Genomic DNA, 22,901 nt, shown 5'->3' with positions numbered 1-22,901 from the left:
TGATGTTTTGAGTGAGATCTTTACCGTTCGACCACACCACATTTTTACATGTATTTTTATTTTAAAATGGATCCCAAAAGTCTTGTCTGTTACGTTAAAAGGCTCTAAAAACATATTTTCGTGATGACCTTCTTAAATGAGCAATGAGGTCTAAAATTTTCTGCAAAAGTTACATGCAAGAATTGGGATTTTGCAAAATTTGAATAAGATCTAATGACAGTTGTGAGGTTGTTTGCTTGTGTCAAAAGGTACTATCAATCAAAGCTGATCAAATCGCACCTGCACAGTCCTGACGAAGCAGATTAGCGTTTTTGAGTGTTAAACTCTCAATAAATGACACTTAATCATATATTTTTCAGAACTTTATCTCTAAATTGCTTATTTAGTCATGTATATTTTATGTTATAACGTTTTCAGAGTTTTTAAATGTTGCTGTAGGCATCCTGTTGTTATAATTGTTCTATTGTTGTGATGCCAAAGCAGCTTTCTCCCAGATTCTTATACATAGTTTACTTGAAAAATAAATATTTTAACAGAATTTGTAGTCTTTCCAAACTGATACCAACTCATGTGTCTTTTGGTCAGTGTTTCTGGCAAAAATTCAGAAAATACTGTAAATACTTTAAGCCATTTCTCTAAAAAGAATTCTGCAGGAGGCTATAAGGTGAAATTGTGTATTGTGCATCTTTCACTGCACTTATTATGAAGAATTAGGTTGTAGACATAGTAGACGCCTCTTAGTGGAAGTTGTTTTTTTTTCAGATGAAAGAATCAATAACTCTTATAGGAGGTCTTTATCTCATCAAAAAAGTGTGACTAGTTGAGACAAGCTTGGTCTGCAGAGTCCAGCATCCGTCTCTCCTCCCACCCGGAGAACAGCCTCTCAGGGAGGAGGAAGTTCCTCAAGTTGGCAGTCCAGCTCGTTTGTCTCAGTAGCTCGATGCTTATTGGATTGCGTGCCCATTCCCACAGCTCCAGCAGGTCAAATGACTGGGATGTGTAGCTCACGGCCGCTAAGTGGTCTATTGATCAGTGAGCCGAGCCTGTGGGCTGATGGGATGTGCTGCAGCAGACAGAGCCAGGACCTGGCAGGTTGGTAATAGGTACAAAATATGATGCATTCCTCCATAGATCAGAACCGGCTGTTTATTATATACAAATTAGAATATGAAGTGTATAATTTAAATTCTGCTACAGAGTTTTTACATATGTATTTTTCTGCTGTTGGAAACAGTGTATCTTGAAAATGTCTCAAATCTGGACAAGAAGCCCTTTTTTAATCTTGCAACGATACAGTTTTAAGTTTTTAAATTGGATTTCTAAAAAAATGCAAATTATTTTTGGCATGTTAGAGGTAAGAGAGGAAATTACCCAAAAGATAATAAAGTTTTCATATGACAAAAGTAATATATTTCTCTTGCATTTTAAGATCAATCAGCAATTTTATACCAAAGCCAACCACTTTACTGAAAACGTACTGTTCCTACAGCATGAAATGGTAAACAGCAGTTCAGTTAGTCACCTCATCTGTGATACCATTCAAATATTCAGCTGCTCCATGACTTGATGTCTGTGTGAACTTCAGTCTAGTAGCTGTTGTTTTGAGAAAATGCTTTAACGGCTTTAACTAAACTTACTGACAGAATCATTCTTTTTTTCATATCTTAACTTGTAAAAAAAGGAATTTGATGATTTCCAGCAACTCTGGTCACATGGACATTAAAGTGAATTGAAGTAAATTTGAGTAAAAACAGTTGCTGTTATTATTACATCATCGATCAGAATATATGACACAGCTTTTGAGAATTTATATTCTCATTAATATAATATTATCAGAACATTGATTACAATAGTAGTTTGTAACATTTAGGGCAATTTAAAGGAAGATTATCAAAAATGATATAAGCAGTACTTATAGCACTGTCAGCTGCTACAGGCTTCAAGCCAAACAGAGGGAGTAGTGGATAGTAAACAGTAAAGACAGTAAATCGTCAAATGGACAAAGTGAAATGTTAAAATTGAAATGGTTATATTCCTCAGTTTCCCTCATAAAAACACCTTGACTTTACTTGAGCAGATTCCATCCCTGTAAAGTTCTGCAGCTGCTTTATTTTTGTGATTTCACTCACAGGCAGATGAGTATTAAAATCCAGCCTTGCAACTGGCACTGGTTTTAAGCCACAGATCAGGATGCTGCACAGTACACAAATATATAAACCCACTCCATACATATGAATATAAATCAACATGTCCATCTGATTTGTACCCCCTGCATGCAAGTCGCAGTGTTCCAGTGACCCAGTGCCCAAGATTAAAGCCTGGCAAAGCCAGATTTAGCCTCCCAGCAAACAAAATCCAGCTTTTAAGAGCCTGTGAGGAGCTCAACTGTAATGCCACAGCAGCACACTGCCAGACAACTTTTGCACAAACACCAACATGAAACTTCTGAGACTTTCTAACACCTTCATCTTCGTCCCTCAGGGTGAAATATCACAACACACCAGACAGGGAGATGGAGCGTTTCTAGGTAAAATACACAGTTAACTCCTTTTACAGAAACAGTTCCATAAACTCTGTGATTCATGTGGCCATTTACTTACCACAGACTGACGCTGTGATATGCATAATGAAATGCATCATACTTGAATATCATTCTCTTAAAATGAGAGTGGTGGTGTTTGCAAAAGCAATACAGCAAATGAAATGTTGAACTCTGCATATACTGATTTTCATACATACTAAACTTGAGAATAGCCACTGTATTATAACACTAGTGGACCACACAAGTGTAAATATGAACAAATCAAGAAATCATGCATACAGAACAATTATCTCCCCCCCCAAAAAATCTAAATGAGATATGTTTTCAATCACAGAGGTAAATAAAACACACCACAATAAAAACTAGACATGCATTTCCTGCGGAAAATGCATATGAATGCTGACAACTTGCAAAGCATTGCTGCAAATACAACACTCTTGTTCAGTATCCCCATCTGTACAACTTTGCAGAATCTGGTTTAGTCCATTTTTAGCAATGAATTGTTCTAGTTAAGGGCATCATCCACACCTTCAAAAGTTTGGCAACCAATTACAGACAAACAGTAAGGGATACCCAGAAATGAACTCATAAGTTTTGTCCGGGGTCATCTAAATATGGTATTTACCAAGTTTGGTGAAGATTATGGAATTATGGAATATGTGCCAACAGAGGCAAAAAAAGTTTCTTTAGAAGACTTAATTAATTATTAATTAATTCAAATTGATTGGAAATGTAATGTATTTTGCTTGTGCTACCCAGCAAAGCGAAAAGGAACTCACTTATTGATTTGCCGGATGAAGATGGGTAAAAAAAAATCTAGCTGCTGCAAGCTGCTACAATATTGTTTTTTTTTATTGCTTGCAGTAATCACATTAATTATCAGCCTTGATCTACAGTATTACATAAACATATGCTGACACTCACATATGCAGTTAAGATATGGGGAGTTAAGAGACATTACAGCACAGTAATGTAAAGCTGCCTGCTCTCTTTTACTCTGTATCTGCTGATCATCACTATCTGTCTCTCACCCCTCCTCTCCCTTTTCCGTCCGTCATTTGGTGACCCACTAATGTTCTGTTCATTTTCTTCTATGAATAGATAACAGGCAAAAAGCAAACCTCTTCATTTGCATGTCATACAGTTAAGATCTTTTAAAACAATGACAAATGGAGGGAACGGCGACATGTCAGTCAGCCTCATCAGTGAGAAGGCAAAGACAGCATTGGCGAATCTTACTGTTTTAATGAAAAGTAATAAAACCATCAAATGTAATTTTCTCGCTGCCATCTGGAATAACAATCACGGATACGCCCCTAGACTGTGGCTCTCAAATAAAATTAAAGTTGTCATAAATTTGAACTCATAAGGAGGATGTGAAACCACCAACATACCTCTATATTCCAAAAACCTCAAGGATTCTGGGTTGAAGAAACGATTGACAAGATAGGAAACAAAAAAAAGAAACATTTCTGCAACCCTTTCTTGCTTTTTACAATTATAAAATACAAGTTTTACTGTGAGGAAGCTTAGCCAGAGTGTCAAGGAAGGTGATAAAACACAGAATCAGAGACTACCAAATGAAATCAAGCATAATCAAACTTACTTTAACACAACTACACTGACATCCTCTTTCGTTTCTGCTCTTTCTCAAACCAACAACTCTCCAATCTATCTAGGCAGAACCATATTTCTATCAGGGTTGTCCTTTCTCTTATAGCAAGAACTAGTATATGACAATGTCACTTGTATCAGTTAATATAACATGCATAACATAAACCAAAATAACTACAAATAACATAAATACAAAACCAAACATTTAACTAAATAAAATAAATCTCCCCATACTTGGTCTAACTCATGACATCACTGGTGATGTCAGCAAGATCTTAAAATCAGGAAGTGATTCAGTGCCTCCCTCTTTTGTCTCCTGGAAAGTATGGTGGGTATATGGTAAGTTACAATCCAAGCTAATCTATAACTCAAGAAACTCAGTATTTAAATCAATAAACAACAAATAATGACGCCCAAGGGAACTTCTTCAAATGTCACGTTTTGTCCAATCAACAGTCCCAAACCCCAAGATATTCACTTCACATTGATGTAACAAAAATAGTGAAACAATTATATAAAATTACAATATAATTGTTGATTTATTTTCTTTCAATCATCTTTATCAACTAAACATTGTAGCTCTACTTCAAATCTGCCCATATGTCAGGGTGGGTGAGTGGAGCAGGTGGACCCAAATGCAGAGACGGTAGGCAGGGACAATCCAATGCAGATATTTTTTAATGAAAAAGCAAAAAGGTCATGGGAACGAACCAGAACGCAGGCGACACAGGAACAACGAACAGAAGCAGACAACTCGACAAAGACTGAACTGAAAACTGGACTATAAATACACAGGGAGTGATTGCAAATGAAACACAGGTGAGGGAAACAAGACACAGGTGAGACACATGAAATAATCAAACACAGGAAGTAAAGTGACCAGACACAAGGAGGAAATATTAGAAAAAAAAACAGGAACTAAAGTAAACAAACAGGTGACGCAAAAAACACAGGAGGAACACACAAGGGAACAGAGAAAACCAAAACCAGGAAACAAATGCAAAACAAATGAAAGGGCCCCTCAAAAAGTCCAACTAAAAACAGAAAAAGTCTGAGGGCATCAGAAGGATAACAAAAACCAAGGAAGTCAAAAGAACAAAAACACAAAGAGTCCAAAAAACAGAAAAAGTTCTGGTAGGACGTGACACCATATTACATTTTTGACATTTTTACTTGGCCATAAACACATCTAGGACTAAAGAGGCCTAAATCACGTGACTCACCAGAAAACAGCTATTGTATTGGTATGTCAGATAAATAGTTACATTTTGTATTTAAAAAGTCACTTAAACATTTCATTGTGAAGTCCTTGTTAACTGGAATAATTAGGAATTAGGACTGTAATGTACACAAACTAGAAAATGCATGTGCCCTGTGAATTGAGGCATTGTCATCCTGGAAGAGACCTCTCCCATCAGGATAGAAATTTTTCATCATAAGATAAAAATGATCACTCAGAACAACATTGTATTGATTTGCAGTGACACTTCCCTCTGAGGGGACAAGTGGACCCAAACAATACCAACAAAATGCCGCCTTAAGCGTAATAGAGCCACCAGATCCCTACAATGTAGGGGTCAAGCATTCAGGACTGTACTGGTTTTTCCTTTAATTTGTCACATTTATGTATGTATGTATGTATGTACAGTATGTATGTATGTATGTATGTATGTATGTATATTATGAGGGCCAGAATGCATGTGTAAGTCTGTATGTGTCATTTGCTCCCATTTACATACATTGTAAAAACAAATGTTGAAAAAAGCTTAATATCTTACAAACTATAGAAGTTATAAAAATAAAGAGTAATAGCATAGATGTCCTTAACGAACTGAACGTGTTGATATATGAATGGATTCTATAAATGAAAGTATGCAGAAGTAGTTAGTGCGTGCGGAAGAAAAAGAATTATAAAGCTTTGGATAACATTAGATTGCTTTCAGCAATCACACAATAATAATGAAAAGAATTTAAGTGAGACATAATCCTGTCACAGCATACATTTTCTTTCTCTATTGCTTTGCCTATTTTATTGAATCTCATTGAAATATTTTTTTTTTCAGTTATTGTATTTTATTGCTTGTTTTCAACCTTTGATTTGTGAAGTGCTTTAAATGTTTTATGCAATTTATGTGAAGTAATTCGAGCTGCATTTCATGTATGAATGGTATTTAAGTGGTTTTACTAACATTTAAGTGGATGTAATATTTAATTAATTTATATTTATATATAAGTTCAGTGTCTGTAACTTCAAGCTGCAATGGTTCACTTTACAGTCCTTTGATCAATTCATATGTTTAGATATTCCTGACTCTTCAGATGTCTGCTCTACTCTACACAGATAATGATTAGTGACACAAATAGGCTGTAAAAAAAACCCCGGAAAGGCACAAAATATTGAATTAGGGAGCAATGAAGCTGTTAATGATCTTACAGAGGGCAGTTACACTGAGTGCATCCATCAATGATGACAAACAAGGCCGTTGTGTTTAAATTAATTTATTACCAATCCACACATAAACACACTTTCTGCAAAAAAAGATGTTCAATTATTTACAGAAACTTGACACACTTATAAAATAGTGCACTGTCTCAGACACGAAAAAATAAACATATATATATATATAAGTCTTCAAAAGAAATGTATTCAAGTGATAATTGGCACATCCAGCAGACAGGCTTTATCACCAGCTTTGCATAATGTTTCCTATTTGTCAAATAGATCATCAAAACAGGCACATTTTGCAAGTGTGGCTTCAACAAATACAGAGTACTGCTACAGTATAAATCCCTTTAAAAATACCCAGAACCAGGGATCCAGCCCCTTTAGTCATTCAAGATTATTTATTTTTCTAAAAAATAATCATAAGAAAAATATATAGTAGCCCCAGAAAGCCCACATTCAATTTACCCATGATTTCAAGGGGAAACTGGTGGTAAACTTAACACACACTCAAGTGCAATTAGCAAAATAAGCTTAATTTTAAAAGACTACAGGTGGATTTCTTTAAAGCTTAGAAAAGTCAACCGTACCTTTAAAAACAGTAGGAGAATGAAACTGAGCAACAGCGACATCTACTGGTTATAATCAGCAACATTTAGCTCTCGGCAAAGAGCAGGCATGATGAATACAATCTCACTTTTAAAAAAAATAATGTACAGGAATTCTTGCTTGTGTTTAATGAATCTCTTTGGTGGCTGTTTCCGAGTTTTCTTTTAAGAAATGTCCTTTGTGATTTGTCATTAAACCAGGAAAGTCCAAAACTGTGGTACCTTTATAAACAACCTGATCATGCTCAGGAAATGTGGTCCCAGAGTTTCAAATAAGTGACTTCTTTTTGATTTGCTCCGAACTCCTACACGGATCTCCAGCTGGCCAGATGTTCAGTTTTTTTTGTCATCTCCTGGTAAGAAGTAGGGGTTCTCGTGGCCTTGAACCAGATATGAATAACGGGATGGATTTTTACCTTTGAAGGTTTTCATTCCATCTGGGTTGAGATCATATGATCCCGTCTGAAATGTCAGTGAAACCAATCAATGTGTTAGTGTCTTTCAGACGTAGAGGCTTCACATATTCACTCAGTCACACAAGCCAAGCGTACATACACCAGTAACCACAGTCACCAACGTGCAGTGAGAATGAAAAACTATGCATGACTACTCCCAAACTAGCATCGGATCAGTTCCTTTGAACTGTCACTCACTAGGTGAAGCATGAGGATGAAAGCACACTGCTTTCCACAACAATCAAGAGATCCATCTCTCACGAAGCTTCCCATCACCCACAAACCCCCGTCAGTGTAATTTTCACTGTGGTCAGTTTAAATCATCAGGAAAATCAGAATCTAAAGCAAAGCCTTACCTTTTTCCATCCTCTCTGCTTCGGATGAAACCCCTAAAGCAACACACTGGGAGTCAGGCAAAGCAGGGAGCATGGGAGGGAGCTACGTCTTAGCACTCTAAACATTCTGGATGATTGGGTGTAACATATTGGTGTGCATTGGATTGAAAACATATTATCAAGGCATGTAATCAGTCTCTGAAATGATACAAGGTAGCTATGTGCCCAGTGAGCATGGATTTGTTGATTTGCAGGTCAAATAACTTCTGGTTGTCTGGTGTTAAAAGTGGGGCTAAATTAGGTAGAAATGCATTTAAAAGTAGCTCCTACCAACACAAATGATATTGAAACAACAGTTATATGGAGCCTAGACCTCTAAAAAAAGCTCACTTTTCCATCTATAGCCAGATTTTAACCCAGACAAGACTTATTTTTCACCAACAAAACCATGCTGACTGGGTGGGTTTGATACTAAGGAGATGCAATCTGGATGCGAGAGGATGGGGCAACATTTAACAAACTGGAGGCTGATTTTGTGAATGATCAAAAAGGTTAGTAGTAAGTAGTTCAGACGACAGAGGCGACAACAGAACGTCTGCGATAACTCACCAATCCGTTGGTTTGATGCTTTTTGTCCACCAAGGTATGAGTGCTGCCCCCTTCTGTCATCTCGATGGGAGGAGTTGCATCCCAGTTAGTGGAGGCACGAGGGATGGGTGTGATGCCAGTGGGCCAGGGCTGATCTACCTCACCTGATGAGTAAGGACTGCTGCCGTATTCTTGCTTGCTCTTTGAGCATGTCCTACTAATGTACAGAGAGAGGGTAAAGTATGAATGACCATATGAAAAGGAGGTGCTATTTGATATTTTTCTATTTTTTTTTTTTTTTCTTAATTCCAACAATGAATTGATGCTTCTAACAAGTATTGCATGTGTATCCAAAGTCTGATATAGCTTATTCCTCTGTGCCATAGAGCTCCAAAATCAATTTAAAACACATAAATGAGCTACATAGTTGCACTGGGTTCCTTTATTATCATGAACATGGTCACTCATTGTTTATTTTTTAGTCAGTCCATCACACACCATCCCACTGGTGCAATTACTTACTAGAGCACCAAATAAATCCACATCTGTAAATAGTACCGATAATTCTTATACTTCCTCCTTTTTGAGCTGGGCTTTTTTTTTTAAACTATATACTTGTGACCTGTTTGATGTTGGAAAGTCTTAAGAACCAACACATTGTTGTCAATAAGAAAAGTACAGCATAACACCAACCTTATTAGCCTTTAACATAATATATTAATTTGGTGATTTGCGAGTCAAAAGACATCTACATTACAACAGTTGAATTTGGTTGAAAAGTTAGGTTTCTGGACACCTAGGTTAACATGATTCAACAACATCTGAGTGTGGAGACAGTCATAATTACATGTTGAATTATAAGCATTAAAATGATGCTGAAAAACACATTTATGTATCTCTAGATGTCTCCGCTGAGTTAACTCTACTTTTTCATATTTTTTACATGCAAATAACCAAAGCCATATTTACAGGGCTAATGTAGGTCATAGTTATTGATGCAATGTGTAAATATACATGTGCTGATTATAATCAGTGCAATTAAATCAATAGGGTGTGTAAAGTTGGGAGGATAAGTTTGTTTTTTTTTTTAATTATTCTCACCAGCAGCAGTAAATAAGCAAAGCCAAGACAAGGATGAGAAGAACTCCTCCTAGTACACAGGAGATCACCACCACTGCCAGCAGAGCCGCTGTGAACACACACATAAGGCACACACACATCATGAATTTCTGGGGTCAGTAAATAACTAGTGCTAGATTATTTTTGCCTCTGTAACAGCCTGGTTACTCACAGTCGTTGCAGTTGAAGCCAGCATATCCAAATGGACATCTGAGAGGACAAAACAGATTTAAAACACGCGATATTCACATGTCATGGATTCGTCGTGTAGCATCTTAATGAAGTTTAACAATGAATCCACACGAGGGAGCCAGTGGCTGTGCTTCGCCCTGTCTCATACACACACAGCATTACACACTGACACCTTATAATACCTGACAAACATGTAAAAGTGTGTGTACTCACGGTTCGCAGGTGTCTCCCGCTGCCTTCTGCCCACTTGGACAAGCTAAAAAGAGAAACACCATAACATAAACACACACACACACACAAACAATGTTCTAGCCAAAGAAACTGAAATGAGAATATAACAAGCTACAGTTTCCGACTCAGACATGATATATGGAGGAGTACTGCACGCTTGGTTGAGCATTCAATGAAAACAATGGGAGCCTCATCATATGGAGGCTGCATGATAACCATTACAAACAAGCGCATAATAGTACATTATGTTTTTTTCTGGGAAAGGAACTGTATGCAGCTTAATGTCTTTATTAGTTCTTCCTATAGCTTGTTCTCCTTGGTCACAATCCTCCACAGAGAGTGAGAGAGAAGGTTGTGATTCTTCCACTTGTTTCCAGGGAAACAACCCCGTTAAAAAGAAATAAATTTGAGAGATAAATGAAGGAAGGTTCAAAGGTCTGCGTTGAGAAAAGGCTACAGCTCTTGACCTTGTCTCTGAGTCTCGCTCCCTGTTGTTTCTCCCCCTCATTCTCATACAAAAAGTATGTCAGTGGGGATAAGAAGGTTTTGTTACAGTTTTCTTGTGTTAAGATCAGCTGAGAAAATTTCACTTGAACTTGTCCTCAGACGCTGCGGGTCATCAGCTCTTAAAGTCTTTACAAGAGGCTTTAATATGTATATGGCAGCCGATTACAGTAAAGAATGCAGTCTGCTTATTCAAAACTAACACTAGTCTTAAAGAATGAGATAAAAAAGAAAAGAATATCAGTCCATAAAGAGATAAATAGTTGCTATTACCTTTGCAACTGGTATTTGAGTACACGATGGCGATGTAGCCTGGCTTACAGGAACAAGTAGCCCGGCCCTTTGCACTTGAGCATGTTGTAGTGAAGACATCACAAGGTAATGGCTCCTGCTCACACAGTTTTGTAACTAAGACAGAGAGGGTTTAAAACAGGTGTATAAGACAAACCTTTTACTTGAGATAACGTAGCCTGTGGCTCATATATGTCAGGTTCCCCTTCCCAAAATCAAACTTCCCTTTAACTTTCACAGTGTTCTAGCAGTACTTACCTGTGAATGAAGCATCAGCCAACAATGCTGGATTTTTTGAGTTTGCTATGGCCTCTTTGATGGATTTATCAACAGAGTCTTGAGAGGCGGAGGCGGTGTTTTCAAAGACGTTATTTACAGTTGCTAGCACACTTCCTGGTCTGGAGAATTATAGAGAAGCACCAAAAAAGCTATGAAATCTTTTGTTTTATTTGGCATAATGTCCCTTATTGTAGCAGGAGAAAAAGAAAATACTCACTGAAGTTCAACAACATCAGATCTTATGTACCCCACGTCATTTCTGAAGACATCTCTGAGCTAAAAAACAGAAAATGTGGTTTAATGAGACAGGAGCGTGTATTGATGTATAAGTATTAAACATATTTTCTCAGCTCTGGACGTACCGCTGCTGAGATCTTAGCTGCCGTCTGCTGGAATAGACTTGAGGACCTGTCGAGCATTTGATTTTGAAATGTCAAGGAGGTGAGATGAAGCTGGCCTGGGAACACTCGGGCTGAGTGAAAAGAAGGAGAGGAGAAAAAGGGGAAATAGATTGTTATTAGAAGAAGACTCATTGGTGCCACCCTATTATGATCTCTGTTGCTTGAAATGTCCTTACCGGGTGTGCAACGGCCATTCTGGAAGAAGCTACCACCGAGACACTGGCAGGTACCATTAAGACAGACGCTGTCAGGTGGGCATGGGATGGTATGACACTCTAGTAAAGGGACAGAAGAAAAATGATGCATTCACCACCCAGCAATCTGATTTTTTTTTCTAATGAGAACTGAATCTGAGCCATCATATACAACTGGTCACCAAATCTGACCCAGATTTGCCTTGTTAAAATTGCATAAAGACTGCATTTGGACCAGCGCGGCCCTTGTGCCTGCACAAAAATAGGGCACTAAGATTTTAAGTCAAACAAGTGTTTCTCCCCTTGTGAATAAATGCAAAGATTATCTATTCATGACTCGTATGACAGGTCTGAATTCATAAATTTTGTTCATATATTCTAAGTACAAGAAAACTGATGAATGTTCTTAAATCAGCCACAAGTGCCTCTTAAAAATGAATCTCTTTGTAGGAGTGGTTCTTGCACGAGGCCTTTTGTGTTGATAGACCATACACTCTTGATCTCACCAAGACATCTGACAAAACAAATGATATCAAACACTTTGGAGAAAGGTACAAACCTATAACTGGACCCTGGGTAGGGATGAGTGGGGCTACAGTGGAGTTGGTGGTGGTCTCTGTTGGTTTCAGGCTGGTGGCAGTGATGGTGGTACCAGTATTCATGGTGGTGGTGGTCGGATTAGTGGTGTTGTGCGAGGTTGTGGTCATGCCACTAACTGGTTTAGTGGAATGAGTCACAGTTGTGGTTTCTACTGAGTGGAAAAATATGTAACAATCAGTCCAAAGACATTTAATCAAATAATAAAGCCAATGTCAGCAACTAACTCTATATACAGTAGGTGTTCCATAAAGCTTTATATAGCAAAAGTATTATACTATTATGATTTACCTATATCACAAATTATGCCCACGAAAAACTGTAAATTCACCACAAATCATAGACTGGCTTAGCTTTTGTATTGTGTGCAGTTTGCTGACAACACGTTAAATCGTTTTATGGGATTATAGTCTTAATAGGGCCACACTGGTGGTTTGATTTCCTGCCTTCGAGGCCACTTTTGGGTTCAGTTCATACAAATCAAGATGGAGAGACTTGAAAGTTGCAGGAGATAGGTAATTCAAGATTATGTTTCCTTTGTTATCTGTTTATTTATTTTTTCTAAATGTATCGCTGCATAGTAATTTGAGAGATTGTGCGGTTTTGAAAACACTTCTGTTCACAGAAATTACAACCGCTAATATTTTATTTATTCTGAAGCCCCCCCAGAAAGTTTTGCATTCAGAATCAATCTTAAAAAACCTATGCAGAGGAGCTTTCAAAACAGGTGATAATGAACATTTGGCGATAAAGGGGGCATTATGTTCACTGTGATTGATTACCAATTCCAAACAAGGAGAAGCATAAAACCATAGCTGTCCAGAAGGTCAGGAATCAATTTAAAACTTGACAATGGTCAGCAGGTGTATAAAGTATGCACAATTTAGTTTTATTGGCTAAAACATCCAAACTACTGTAGCAGACTGAGCTGCTGTCGTGTAATTGAGGACTGAGAATTTACTGCTCTGAGACTTGACTTTATTGAGGTAACGACTTGACTTAATATCACAAAGTCATTAAAAATACAGAGGCCTGAAAAACGTTCAGTGACTTGCAACTTGCTTATGGGGATCTTTGATTTAAATACATAAAAACAGCTCTGCATTTAGCCTTTATGGTCTCTAACATTGAGCATTGCCTGCTGCAGCTTTAACTCAAGGTTTACTCAAGTTTGTCATTAAATTCTTTCTCACCTGCATGTTACAGCATATTATTTTGTAAGAACACAACCCTGTTAGTCCTACCTCCTGAGGTTGTTGTTGAGGGAGTTAGGGTGGTGGTGGTATTTCCTTCGGGGGGTACGGTGCTATTGCCTGAGGGGGGATGTGGAGGGGTAGAGCTGGAGGTGGAGTTGGAGGTAGGTGAAGAGGATGGGGGTCCAGGTGGGAGTGTGGTCATTTCTGTTCTACTGGTTGTGTTTGTGGTGATAGTTGAGGGTGCAGTGGTAGATGTGGGAGACTCAGGAGAGGTGTTAGTAGAGTTTGTTAGTGCGGTTGTAGTTAATGTAGAGTTTTCTGGGGTTACTGTACTTGTAGCTGTTGTGCCGTTGCTGGTCTGTGCAGTTGGAGTGATCGAAGTTGTGCTGCTGTTGGTCTGTGAAGTCGGAGTGATGGAAGATGTGCCATTGGTGGTCTCTGTGGTTAGTGTGATCGAAGTTGTGTTGTTGTTCGTCTGTGCAGTCGGTGTGATTGAAGTTGTCTCGTTGGTGTGTGTGGTTGGTATGATCGAAGTTGTGTCATTGTTGGTGTGTGTGGTTGGTGTGATTGAAGTTGTCTCGTTGGTGTGTGTGGTTGGTATGATCGAAGTTGTGTCATTGTTGGGGTGTGTGGTTGGTGTGATTGAAGTTGTCTCATTGGTGTGTGTGGTTGGTGTCATCGAAGTTGTGTCATTGTTGGGGTGTGTGGTTGGTGTGATTGAAGTTGTCTCATTGGTGTGTGTGGTTGGTGTCATCGAAGTTGTGTCATTGTTGGTGTGTGTGGTTGGTATGATCGAAGTTGTCTCGTTGGTGTGTGTGGTTGGTGTCATCGAAGTTGTCTCGTTGGTGTGTGTGGTTGGTGTCATCGAAGTTGTCTCGTTGGTGTGTGGGGTTGGTGTCATCGAAGTTGTCTCGTTGGTGTGTGTGGTTGGTGTCATCGAAGTTGTCTCGTTTGTGTTTGTGGTTGGTGTCATCGAAGTTGTCTCGTTGGTGTGTGTGGTTGGTGTCATCGAAGTTGTCTCGTTTGTGTTTGTGGTTGGTGTCATCGAAGTTGTCTCGTTGGTGTGTGTGGTTGGTGTCATCGAAGTTGTGTCATTGTTGGGGTGTGTGGTTGGTGTGATTGAAGTTGTCTCATTGGTGTGTGTGGTTGGTGTCATCGAAGTTGTGTCATTGTTGGTGTGTGTGGTTGGTGTGATCGAAGTTGTCTCGTTGGTGTGTGTGGTTGGTGTCATCGAAGTTGTGTCATTGTTGGTGTGTGTGGTTGGTGTGATCGAAGTTGTCTCGTTGGTATGTGTGGTTGGTGTCATCGAAGTTGTCTCGTTGGTGTGTGTGGTTGGTGTGATCGAAGTTGTCTCGTTGGTGTGTGTGGTTGGTGTCATCGAAGTTGTCTCGTTGGTGTGTGTGGTTGGTGTCATCGAAGTTGTCTCGTTGGTGTGTGTGGTTGGTGTCATCGAAGTTGTCTCGTTGGTGTGTGGGGTTGGTGTCATCGAAGTTGTCTCGTTTGTGTTTGTGGTTGGTGTCATCGAAGTTGTCTCGTTGGTGTGTGTGGTTGGTGTCATCGAAGTTGTCTCGTTGGTGTGTGTGGTTGGTGTCATCGAAGTTGTCTCGTTGGTGTGTGTGGTTGGTGTCATCGAAGTTGTCTCGTTTGTGTTTGTGGTTGGTGTCATCGAAGTTGTCTCGTTGGTGTGTGTGGTTGGTGTCATCGAAGTTGTCTCGTTGGCGTGTGCGGTCGGTGTGATCGAAGTTGTCTCGTTGGTGTGTGTGGTTGGTGTCATCGAAGTTGTCTTGTTGGCGTGTGCGGTTGGTGTCATCGAAGTTGTGTCATTGTTGGTGTCTGTGGTCGGTGTGATCGAAGTTGTCTCATTGTTGGTGTGTGTGGTTGGTGTCAGTGAAGTTGTGTCATTGTTGATGTGTGTGGTTGGTGTCAGTGAAGTTGTGTCATTGTTGGTGTGTGTGGTTGGTGTGGTGGTTGTATTTGTAGTCTCACTAGCGTTGGTAGGTTGGTTTGTCTCTAGGTTTGCAGTGGATGTGACATCACCACTGGTTGGAGCTGACGGGGAGTCAGTTGTGCTTCTGCTGATGGTGTCGTTACTGTTCTCTGTCGTGGTGCTGTTGAATACTGTGACGGTCTCTGTGGTGGAAGCTGTAAAATTCTTGGTTGTGTGGTCGCTGCTTGAATTTGAGCTTTGAGGCTCTGTCGTTGCCATTCCTACAGTCAAAACAAAAGCACAAAAAAATAATCAGATCATCACCTTCTCTCTCCTGGGCACAGCTTGCTAAAATGTTAGTCCAATTCTGTGATGACAGCCACAAGAAAAATAAGAATTTACGCTATGTGTAGGATTAGAAAATATCTGACATTGGTGTCCCCAAGTGATGTTGTAGAAAGACAATACACATCGGACACTGATGCATGTTTTAGAAGCAACTCATAACTGCAAATGCAATCTTCAGGGAGGGTGTCTCATTTTTCAACATAAGAAAAATTTATGTCATCAGGATAAATGTGAAAAATACTAAGATCACATAAAATTCTGTGGCTTTAAACCTGCAATATTTTTTGGCCACTTGGGGACAGCACAACAAGCTGTTAACATAACATTGACATATTATCACCGTATAACAAACAGTTGCCTATTTGTGCATCCAGTAGACACAAAGGAACATTAACATTCATTTGGAGTCCTGTTTTGCATCCAACTGAAGAATGTAAGTTCAGTATTAATTCTCCTTTTAGCTCTGTTTTTTGTTTGTTTGTTTGTTTTTTGTGTGGGAAATATCCAGCCCTTTAGATGCTAAACACTCCACTATGTTCACCAGCTGGTTGCTAACTTTGTCTGTCTGCCATTTGGTGCTGGGCTGGTAATGTAATGTGTCTGAGAACAGCTGCCTGCTGCTGCTGGAAACAACACTAAAGAGAGTGATGAGAGTGAAACAAAACAGTATTCACATTCACAGAAAACAGAAGATACTGTATGAATATGACCTCAGGGCTAAAAATATAATCAGATCATCTACTCTATAGAGGAAGCTTGTTGTGTAAATTTCTGTAATATTAACATAAATGTAAAACAGAGAGATGTGATTATAAAAAGTTACACGGCATACAAAAAGTGAAATGACTAGTGTGTTTTTTGTATTTTCACATGGCTGCACTGACATTCTGTAACCAAAATTAGATATCTGTTGTACATATTTTATCTCTTTTCAGCCATGTGACATTCCAAAAATATTACTTTGTTAACAATTCGAACCACTAACGAGTTGGTAAAAACTGAAGACACATTTATGGCTTTAAGCCGTAGTCACAGAGAGCAATAAAGCTGTGTTTACAATAAACATGCATCACCAAGTGCATAAAAACTTGATAGCAGTGACTCAGCAAGTAAGAACTACCATAAGTGGCTTATCTTTACAAAACCAAGATGTGTCAGTCACAAGCACCATAAAGTTCATTAGAGCATCTTAAAGGAAGGAGCTGCTTCCTACTTGGTCAGTGTGCTGTCATGCAACTGTTCCCATTTAGCGTGCTCCCACTCTCCGCTCTGTTTATGGGGGAACAGAGGAAGCCAGAGGGCAGCTTGAGGAGCGGCGCAAACAGTAGGAGGTCTTTGATAATGGTTTTAGCCTGTTTACCTCAGCTCCTCATCTGTATGCACTGAATGATTACATTCAACGCCCCTTTTCAGAAACACGAGAGGGAACGTACTACTAAGACTCAGATGGGTAGACGCCTTACACACACAATTTTCTCCAGTAAGGCATCTTAAAAGCACAAGGAAGTGGTGAGAAAACAAAGACTAATATCAGTTCCTGAACTTGATTTGATTATTTTCTGTGTGTATATGGCCCTCGGGACCTAATCTCTTTATCACTTGGTAACAAGGACTCATTTAGAGATGAAAAACAACAGGCTCAACACACCCTGTGACAGCAGACTTTTATGGATATGATGTACTAAACGTGCACACACGCACCCATACCCTCCCTCAAAGATTATGTATTATGGGAGTGGTATAAGACATGAAGCAATCAATGATGATAGATATGTGAGCGATGAAAGGTTGTAAAAATGTATATCATCTCAGATGATGTTTTTATTGATCATATAGTATAGAGGTGACAGAGTTGAGCTGGGCTGGACCTATATGTGAAGCAGCACAGAGTGAGATTATTGCTGTAAAACACATGTATAATATTGTGACTGGCTTGTTCAGATTAAGACTTAAGGGCAATGGACTAATCTTACTGGATGCCCAGAGATCAAGATTAATGGAAAAACCTCTTAAATCAGATCCAACTGACCTTGTATTAATTAGCGTCATTGTATTCTTTGCGTGTTACATTCTCACTGTAGTAGATTCCACTGTATCATTTGCAAAGACTCGTGAGTTTCCATGAACGACTGAGTTGAAGGTTAAGCATTTCATGGTTCACTTTGTTCGTGCATACTTTACATTCTCTTAAAATTTTTTAAAGGCTTTTAGTTTTATCTGCTGCATTTTATCAATTTTTTTTAGACTCCCATTGTTTTATCGAAACTGGGCAGCCAGTTTCCGTTTACACCTCATCCCGTAAATCAGTCATGTGTGTGTGACTTGGTTCACTACAGTCGCTTCGTGCCAAGCCGCTATCAGTGCCAGCAGGTAGGCCTACTGTAGATCTGTGTGCTGACGGAATAACAGTGGAGGTCTGTAACATTTTAGAAATATTGTTTTTAACAGAAACAATCAAATTAAGAAGTAAAAAAGTAACATTAACTCTACTGGTGTGGACTCAAAGCCTTATCAGCTGTGTGTGTGTGTGGAGAGACCACTTTCTTTCTTTCTTTCTTCACATAACTGACACACTGGAAAGTTTACTGTGTAACCAGTCTATCTCTGTCTTGACTGAAGACACACTAAAACTCAAAATTCAGATTTGAGGCAAGCATTAATTGAACACTGAATAGATCATAAGTATTGGAAAGGGGACCAAAGTTGTACCTGAGGGATGCTTTTCTACTTAGCGAAATTATTTCCTGTCAAAACTATTGGCGTAATATGAGGAGATATTGGACTCTTGAACGATTAGTCGATTAATCGTTTTGAGTCATAAATTCTCTGACTACAGCTGTGAATATTTTCTGGTTTCATTACTACTTTATGATAGTAAACTAAATATCTTTGGGTTGTGGACTGTTGTTCGGGACAAAACAAAGCATCTGAGCTTTGGGAAACAAACATTTATCACAATTTTCTGACATTCTATAGTCTAAACATCTATTGAGTAATCCAGATGAAATGAAAATATTGGTTAGTTGCAGCCCAAGACTCAAAATTTGATTTTTGTCCCCCATGCCTCATCTGTATGTTGTGTTTAGTGCTAATTAACAAATGTTAGCAAGCTAACATGCTAAACTTAGATGATGAATGCGGTAAACATTATACCTTCTAAACATCAGCATGTTACACAATGACAGCATTACTGTCATTGTGAGTATGTTAGCATGCTTACGTTAGCATTCAGCTCAAAGCAGTACACTTAAAGTACAGCCTAACAGAGCTGCTAGCTTGACTGTAGACTCCTGCTGGTGAATTATCTCTCAAACAAAAGCTTGGCCAGTACATGACACAAACTATTCATTGTTAATTAAATTATTATAAATATTAATGTCTTAGAAAATATTCTGAGAACTAATATGAGTGTACTAATATTAAATCAGTATGCGAGAAGATTGCCTTCATTACCACATTTGATTGACAGCCAACGGTTCATAGAGGCCTTTTATTTAGAAAGAAAATGCAGGTTTATGGTGGAGATTATTTGTTACCTGATGTGTTTGAGGGTTATAGATTTGGCAAGAACTACATTTATGACAAAGCCTTATTTCGATTTAAACATTAGGGAATGCAGAGATAAATGTCTTGGCATCAGTGATGTGTTATGAAATCCAATTATGCACTTTATCATAATTTTAAAGGTCCCATTTATAAACTATTGTAATATCTTGTTTATCACTTCTCTAAAATACAGCTGAGACCATTATTAAGTAGAGCACAAAACAGAGGAATGTTGTCAAGAGGAATTACACAAACTAAACAGTGTCACCTGTCTGCATAGACACACTGATGGGAAACAAACTTTTTTGTGTGATGACATTTACTAAGTTCCTTTTTCTGTGATACATTTGATGCAAGTTCTGATATAACATTAGCATCACAATGTCATTTACAATAAATCCACATGTCTACACAGACCTTGTAAATTAAGGTTCAGGTTTTTCCGTATAGCCTTCTCATGCAATGATTATTGTCTGATGTACCTTAGTCTCACCTGTCCTTGCTTAATCTAGTCAGTCTTGTGGGAATACTTAAACTGAGACCTTGAGAATATCATAATGAACAAATGCTCCTGGCATGCTTTGGAATTTCTGATACCTGTAGAAGTCATAATAATCCAGATAAAGATCTCATAAGTTAAAAAAAACATGTGTATTCATGAACACAGAAGGAAATAACGGACAAACTGAAAATTTTTACAGACAAGAATGTTATTTGTTTGGCTAAACACGCACAAACACAGTGGTTCTTATTTCATTTTCATAGTGATGTTTGTTTACACAAAGTTCAGCGTTGCTTCTCTATTTTCCACTGGCATGGAAATGTCAGCCAAATGCATGCAAATGATATAAATAGACTCTAAGTAAATCAACTATGACTTAGTTCCACAGTGCATCTATGACGCCATAGTCAAAGATTGATATAGCAATAGCTGCAATTATTAATGTTGACACTTCTTCACCACAGACCACAGCATTCCTTTAACTATAGGACTTTGTTTGGGTCTTGTTTTGACAGAGCTGCTAATAGTTTCTTGGTCTTGTGAGATGTTGAAGTCACCCATATTGGAAATATTTATGAAACCCATGAGAGACCATATAAACAGACAGTCACTTAGTGTAAGGCAGTTGAAACAGTGGAGTTATTACGAGCACACTGCATGCCGAACAGTGAGCCTTGTCTCTTAGGATTTAACCTACAGCCAGATAATCCCCCGTAGACACAAAAGGGATGACTGGGTCAGGCAGGGTGACAAGTGGGTCTAAGGTCGCCTGCAAGCACACACATTCAGGAGGATGTGGATCCGGCTTTACCCACCGAGAACAACTCCTTTGGTCCTAGTAAGAACGCCTGCTACTCGGTACTATCACAGTACCGAAGCCACTTAAAAGCCCCCACGCCTCTCCACCTAAATCTTTCCCTTTTTTTTCTCCTCGACACTGAAACCAAACAAGCAGCACAGCGCCATGTGAGTGTCTCCGTTGCCAAGGGGACGTCTGCTTCCGGGTGTCAAAGCTTTGCCTCACTTCAACAATTTTGGCGTTGATGCTCGTGTTTCAGAGCTGCTCCCCGCTTCAGGGGATTTCTGTTCATGCGACACAATAGCCCTCCAGTGAAGTACCTGTTCATGAACTGACTGTCAGATCCAGCACCCCTAACACACATCCTCAACTTCCTGTCCACGCTGCCACTGCCCAGGACTAAATCCTTGTCTGTATTGATGACACGCCTCTGGGTGAGGGCTACTAATTCCAAGAGGGAATCCTGAGCGCTATTGAGAGCTGTAGACACACTCTCTCCTCATTTGTTGCCATGAAACATTTCCAGCTTATTGTTGGGATTAGGGGAAGGTGCGTTCCTGAAATAGTTCTCTATCGCATCCAGCAGCACTGCGAGAAAGACGGACCTAATTAAAGAACGCACACAGAGCAGGAGATGAACTGACAGGTTGTGACCCAACAGTCAGGAAGAACCTGAGGCCAAGAGGCAGGATCTCATTAGGAGACAGAGGAGTCATGTGGAGAGCTGACCTATGGTGATGTGTGTGTGTGTGTAGTGCCTGTGTTTCAGAAATCATGCAGTATGACATCTGAAACAAGCTGATCAAAGAAAAAAAATGCTAAAGGCATACTGGACTGCACCTCACAACTAATTACTGGTCACACTTCGGGTCCCTATGCCAGCTAATGAGAGCGAACATTTCTTACATACTTCTTTATGACCTCCTGGTATTTAAAGGTCCCCGTCCCTATGCCTCGTGGTGAACCAAAACACACAGATACACACGGGTCAGCTTCCTTCAGCGTTCATTGCTGGGGGGAAACCAGGCCTGAGGGCTGTCACATCAAAGCAACACAGCTGACGCCAGTTCACCAGGAGCTCCCCGACCTCACAGGACGGAGTGGAAGCTGCACCAACGGTCTATCACCCTGCTGAGTGTCTCATGTCAACAGCCCCGATCAGAGGAAACACTGATGCCTTAAACAGTGGTGGTGAACGGTTTGGTGATATGCTTTAAGTCACACCATCGGAGTATTAGTAAAAATATAGACATGACTCTGTCCTGCTTAGACTTTGCTCTCCTCCGTCTGGACTGTCACACAAACTTCATCTCGGCCAGGAATGTGCCTCTTCCTGCTACTGATAAGACAGACTTGATGCCTAACACACACACGTACAGCCCAACACACACACACACCCACACACAATCTCATCATAGAAAGCCACAGTTGTTTTACATGTGCTCAGGATAGCATGATCATATATCTGATGTCAGTGTCTATTTATTACGGCTGATAACGTCAAACTGTAGATCCTTTTCAACGCGTCCTCTCTCTCAATGTGTCCACTCATTGATCAGACAGAACCTCGGTGCCTTATCTTCATCGTCTCTGTCTTCTCTGCGTAATCTTGGTGTGATGAGTTTTGAAGTTCACATTAAGACGCCTACTTGACCATGAGATGCTAATAATGCTTTTGTCTCATCACATTTGCACTACTGTAATTCTCTTTTTTACCTATCTTAATAAATCTTCCTTACACCGCTTACAAACCATCCACGATCCAACAGATGGTCACATGTTACACCTATTGTAACCTCACTGCACTGGCTTTCTGTTATAGTTCCTGTTACAGTATACTACACACCTTCTGCACCCCCACACCACGAGCCAAGCTCTTCGGTCCTCTACCCAGAGTTTTCTAAGTGTACCAGTCAGCAGCCCCTAAGCTTTGGACTAGTCTCCCAATAAGCCTGAGGTCCTTGGACACTGTGGACTCTTAAAAAGCAGCTAAAAACCCATCAGGCATTTAGGTAGCATGTGATACTTTATGTTTTAATTTGTCTCTTACGTCTGTTCCCCTTGTATATTACATCTGGTGTCTTTGTTTTACTTATTTGATTTGATTGTATTTGACTTTACTTCTTTGATTGCGAAGCACTTTGTGACTGGTGTCTGTACAAGGTGCTATATAAATAAACTTGCTCTCAT

At 39.3% G+C, this 22,901-nt stretch overlaps 1 protein-coding gene across 8 annotated transcripts in view; it reads right to left on the bottom strand.

Moving 5' to 3' along the window:
- Window positions 1-22,901, bottom strand: part of si:ch211-198m17.1 (mucin-2) — a 31,013-nt gene that overhangs the window by 5,687 nt on the left and 2,425 nt on the right. For 2 of the 8 annotated variants that reach the window (XR_006398421.1, XM_044330859.1), the window contains exons 2-12: window positions 13,638-15,797; window positions 12,356-12,547; window positions 11,779-11,877; window positions 11,564-11,673; window positions 11,419-11,477; window positions 11,181-11,320; window positions 10,905-11,039; window positions 10,110-10,152; window positions 9,877-9,914; window positions 9,687-9,774; window positions 8,607-8,802 (exon numbers count right to left, since the gene is read on the bottom strand). Coding sequence is in view for 7 of the 8 variants with exons in the window: in XM_044330859.1 (XP_044186794.1) it covers window positions 8,607-8,802; window positions 9,687-9,774; window positions 9,877-9,914; window positions 10,110-10,152; window positions 10,905-11,039; window positions 11,181-11,320; window positions 11,419-11,477; window positions 11,564-11,673; window positions 11,779-11,877; window positions 12,356-12,547; window positions 13,638-15,797 (3,260 nt within the window). In the remaining variant the exon portion in view is untranslated. Of the gene's footprint in view, window positions 1-6,639; window positions 7,670-8,018; window positions 8,052-8,606; window positions 8,803-9,686; window positions 9,775-9,876; window positions 9,915-10,109; window positions 10,153-10,904; window positions 11,040-11,180; window positions 11,321-11,418; window positions 11,478-11,563; window positions 11,674-11,778; window positions 11,878-12,355; window positions 12,548-13,637; window positions 15,798-22,901 lie in introns of those variants that run through there. The other 6 variants (XM_044330855.1, XM_044330856.1, XM_044330857.1 and 3 more) reach the window with 6 other exon arrangements.

This window comes from Thunnus albacares, chromosome 17 (genome assembly GCF_914725855.1).
Source record: "Thunnus albacares chromosome 17, fThuAlb1.1, whole genome shotgun sequence".
Lineage (NCBI taxonomy): Eukaryota > Metazoa > Chordata > Actinopteri > Scombriformes > Scombridae > Thunnus > Thunnus albacares.
The sequence above is the reverse complement of the archived record's forward strand: the minus strand, read 5'-3'. Positions and strand labels throughout refer to the sequence as shown.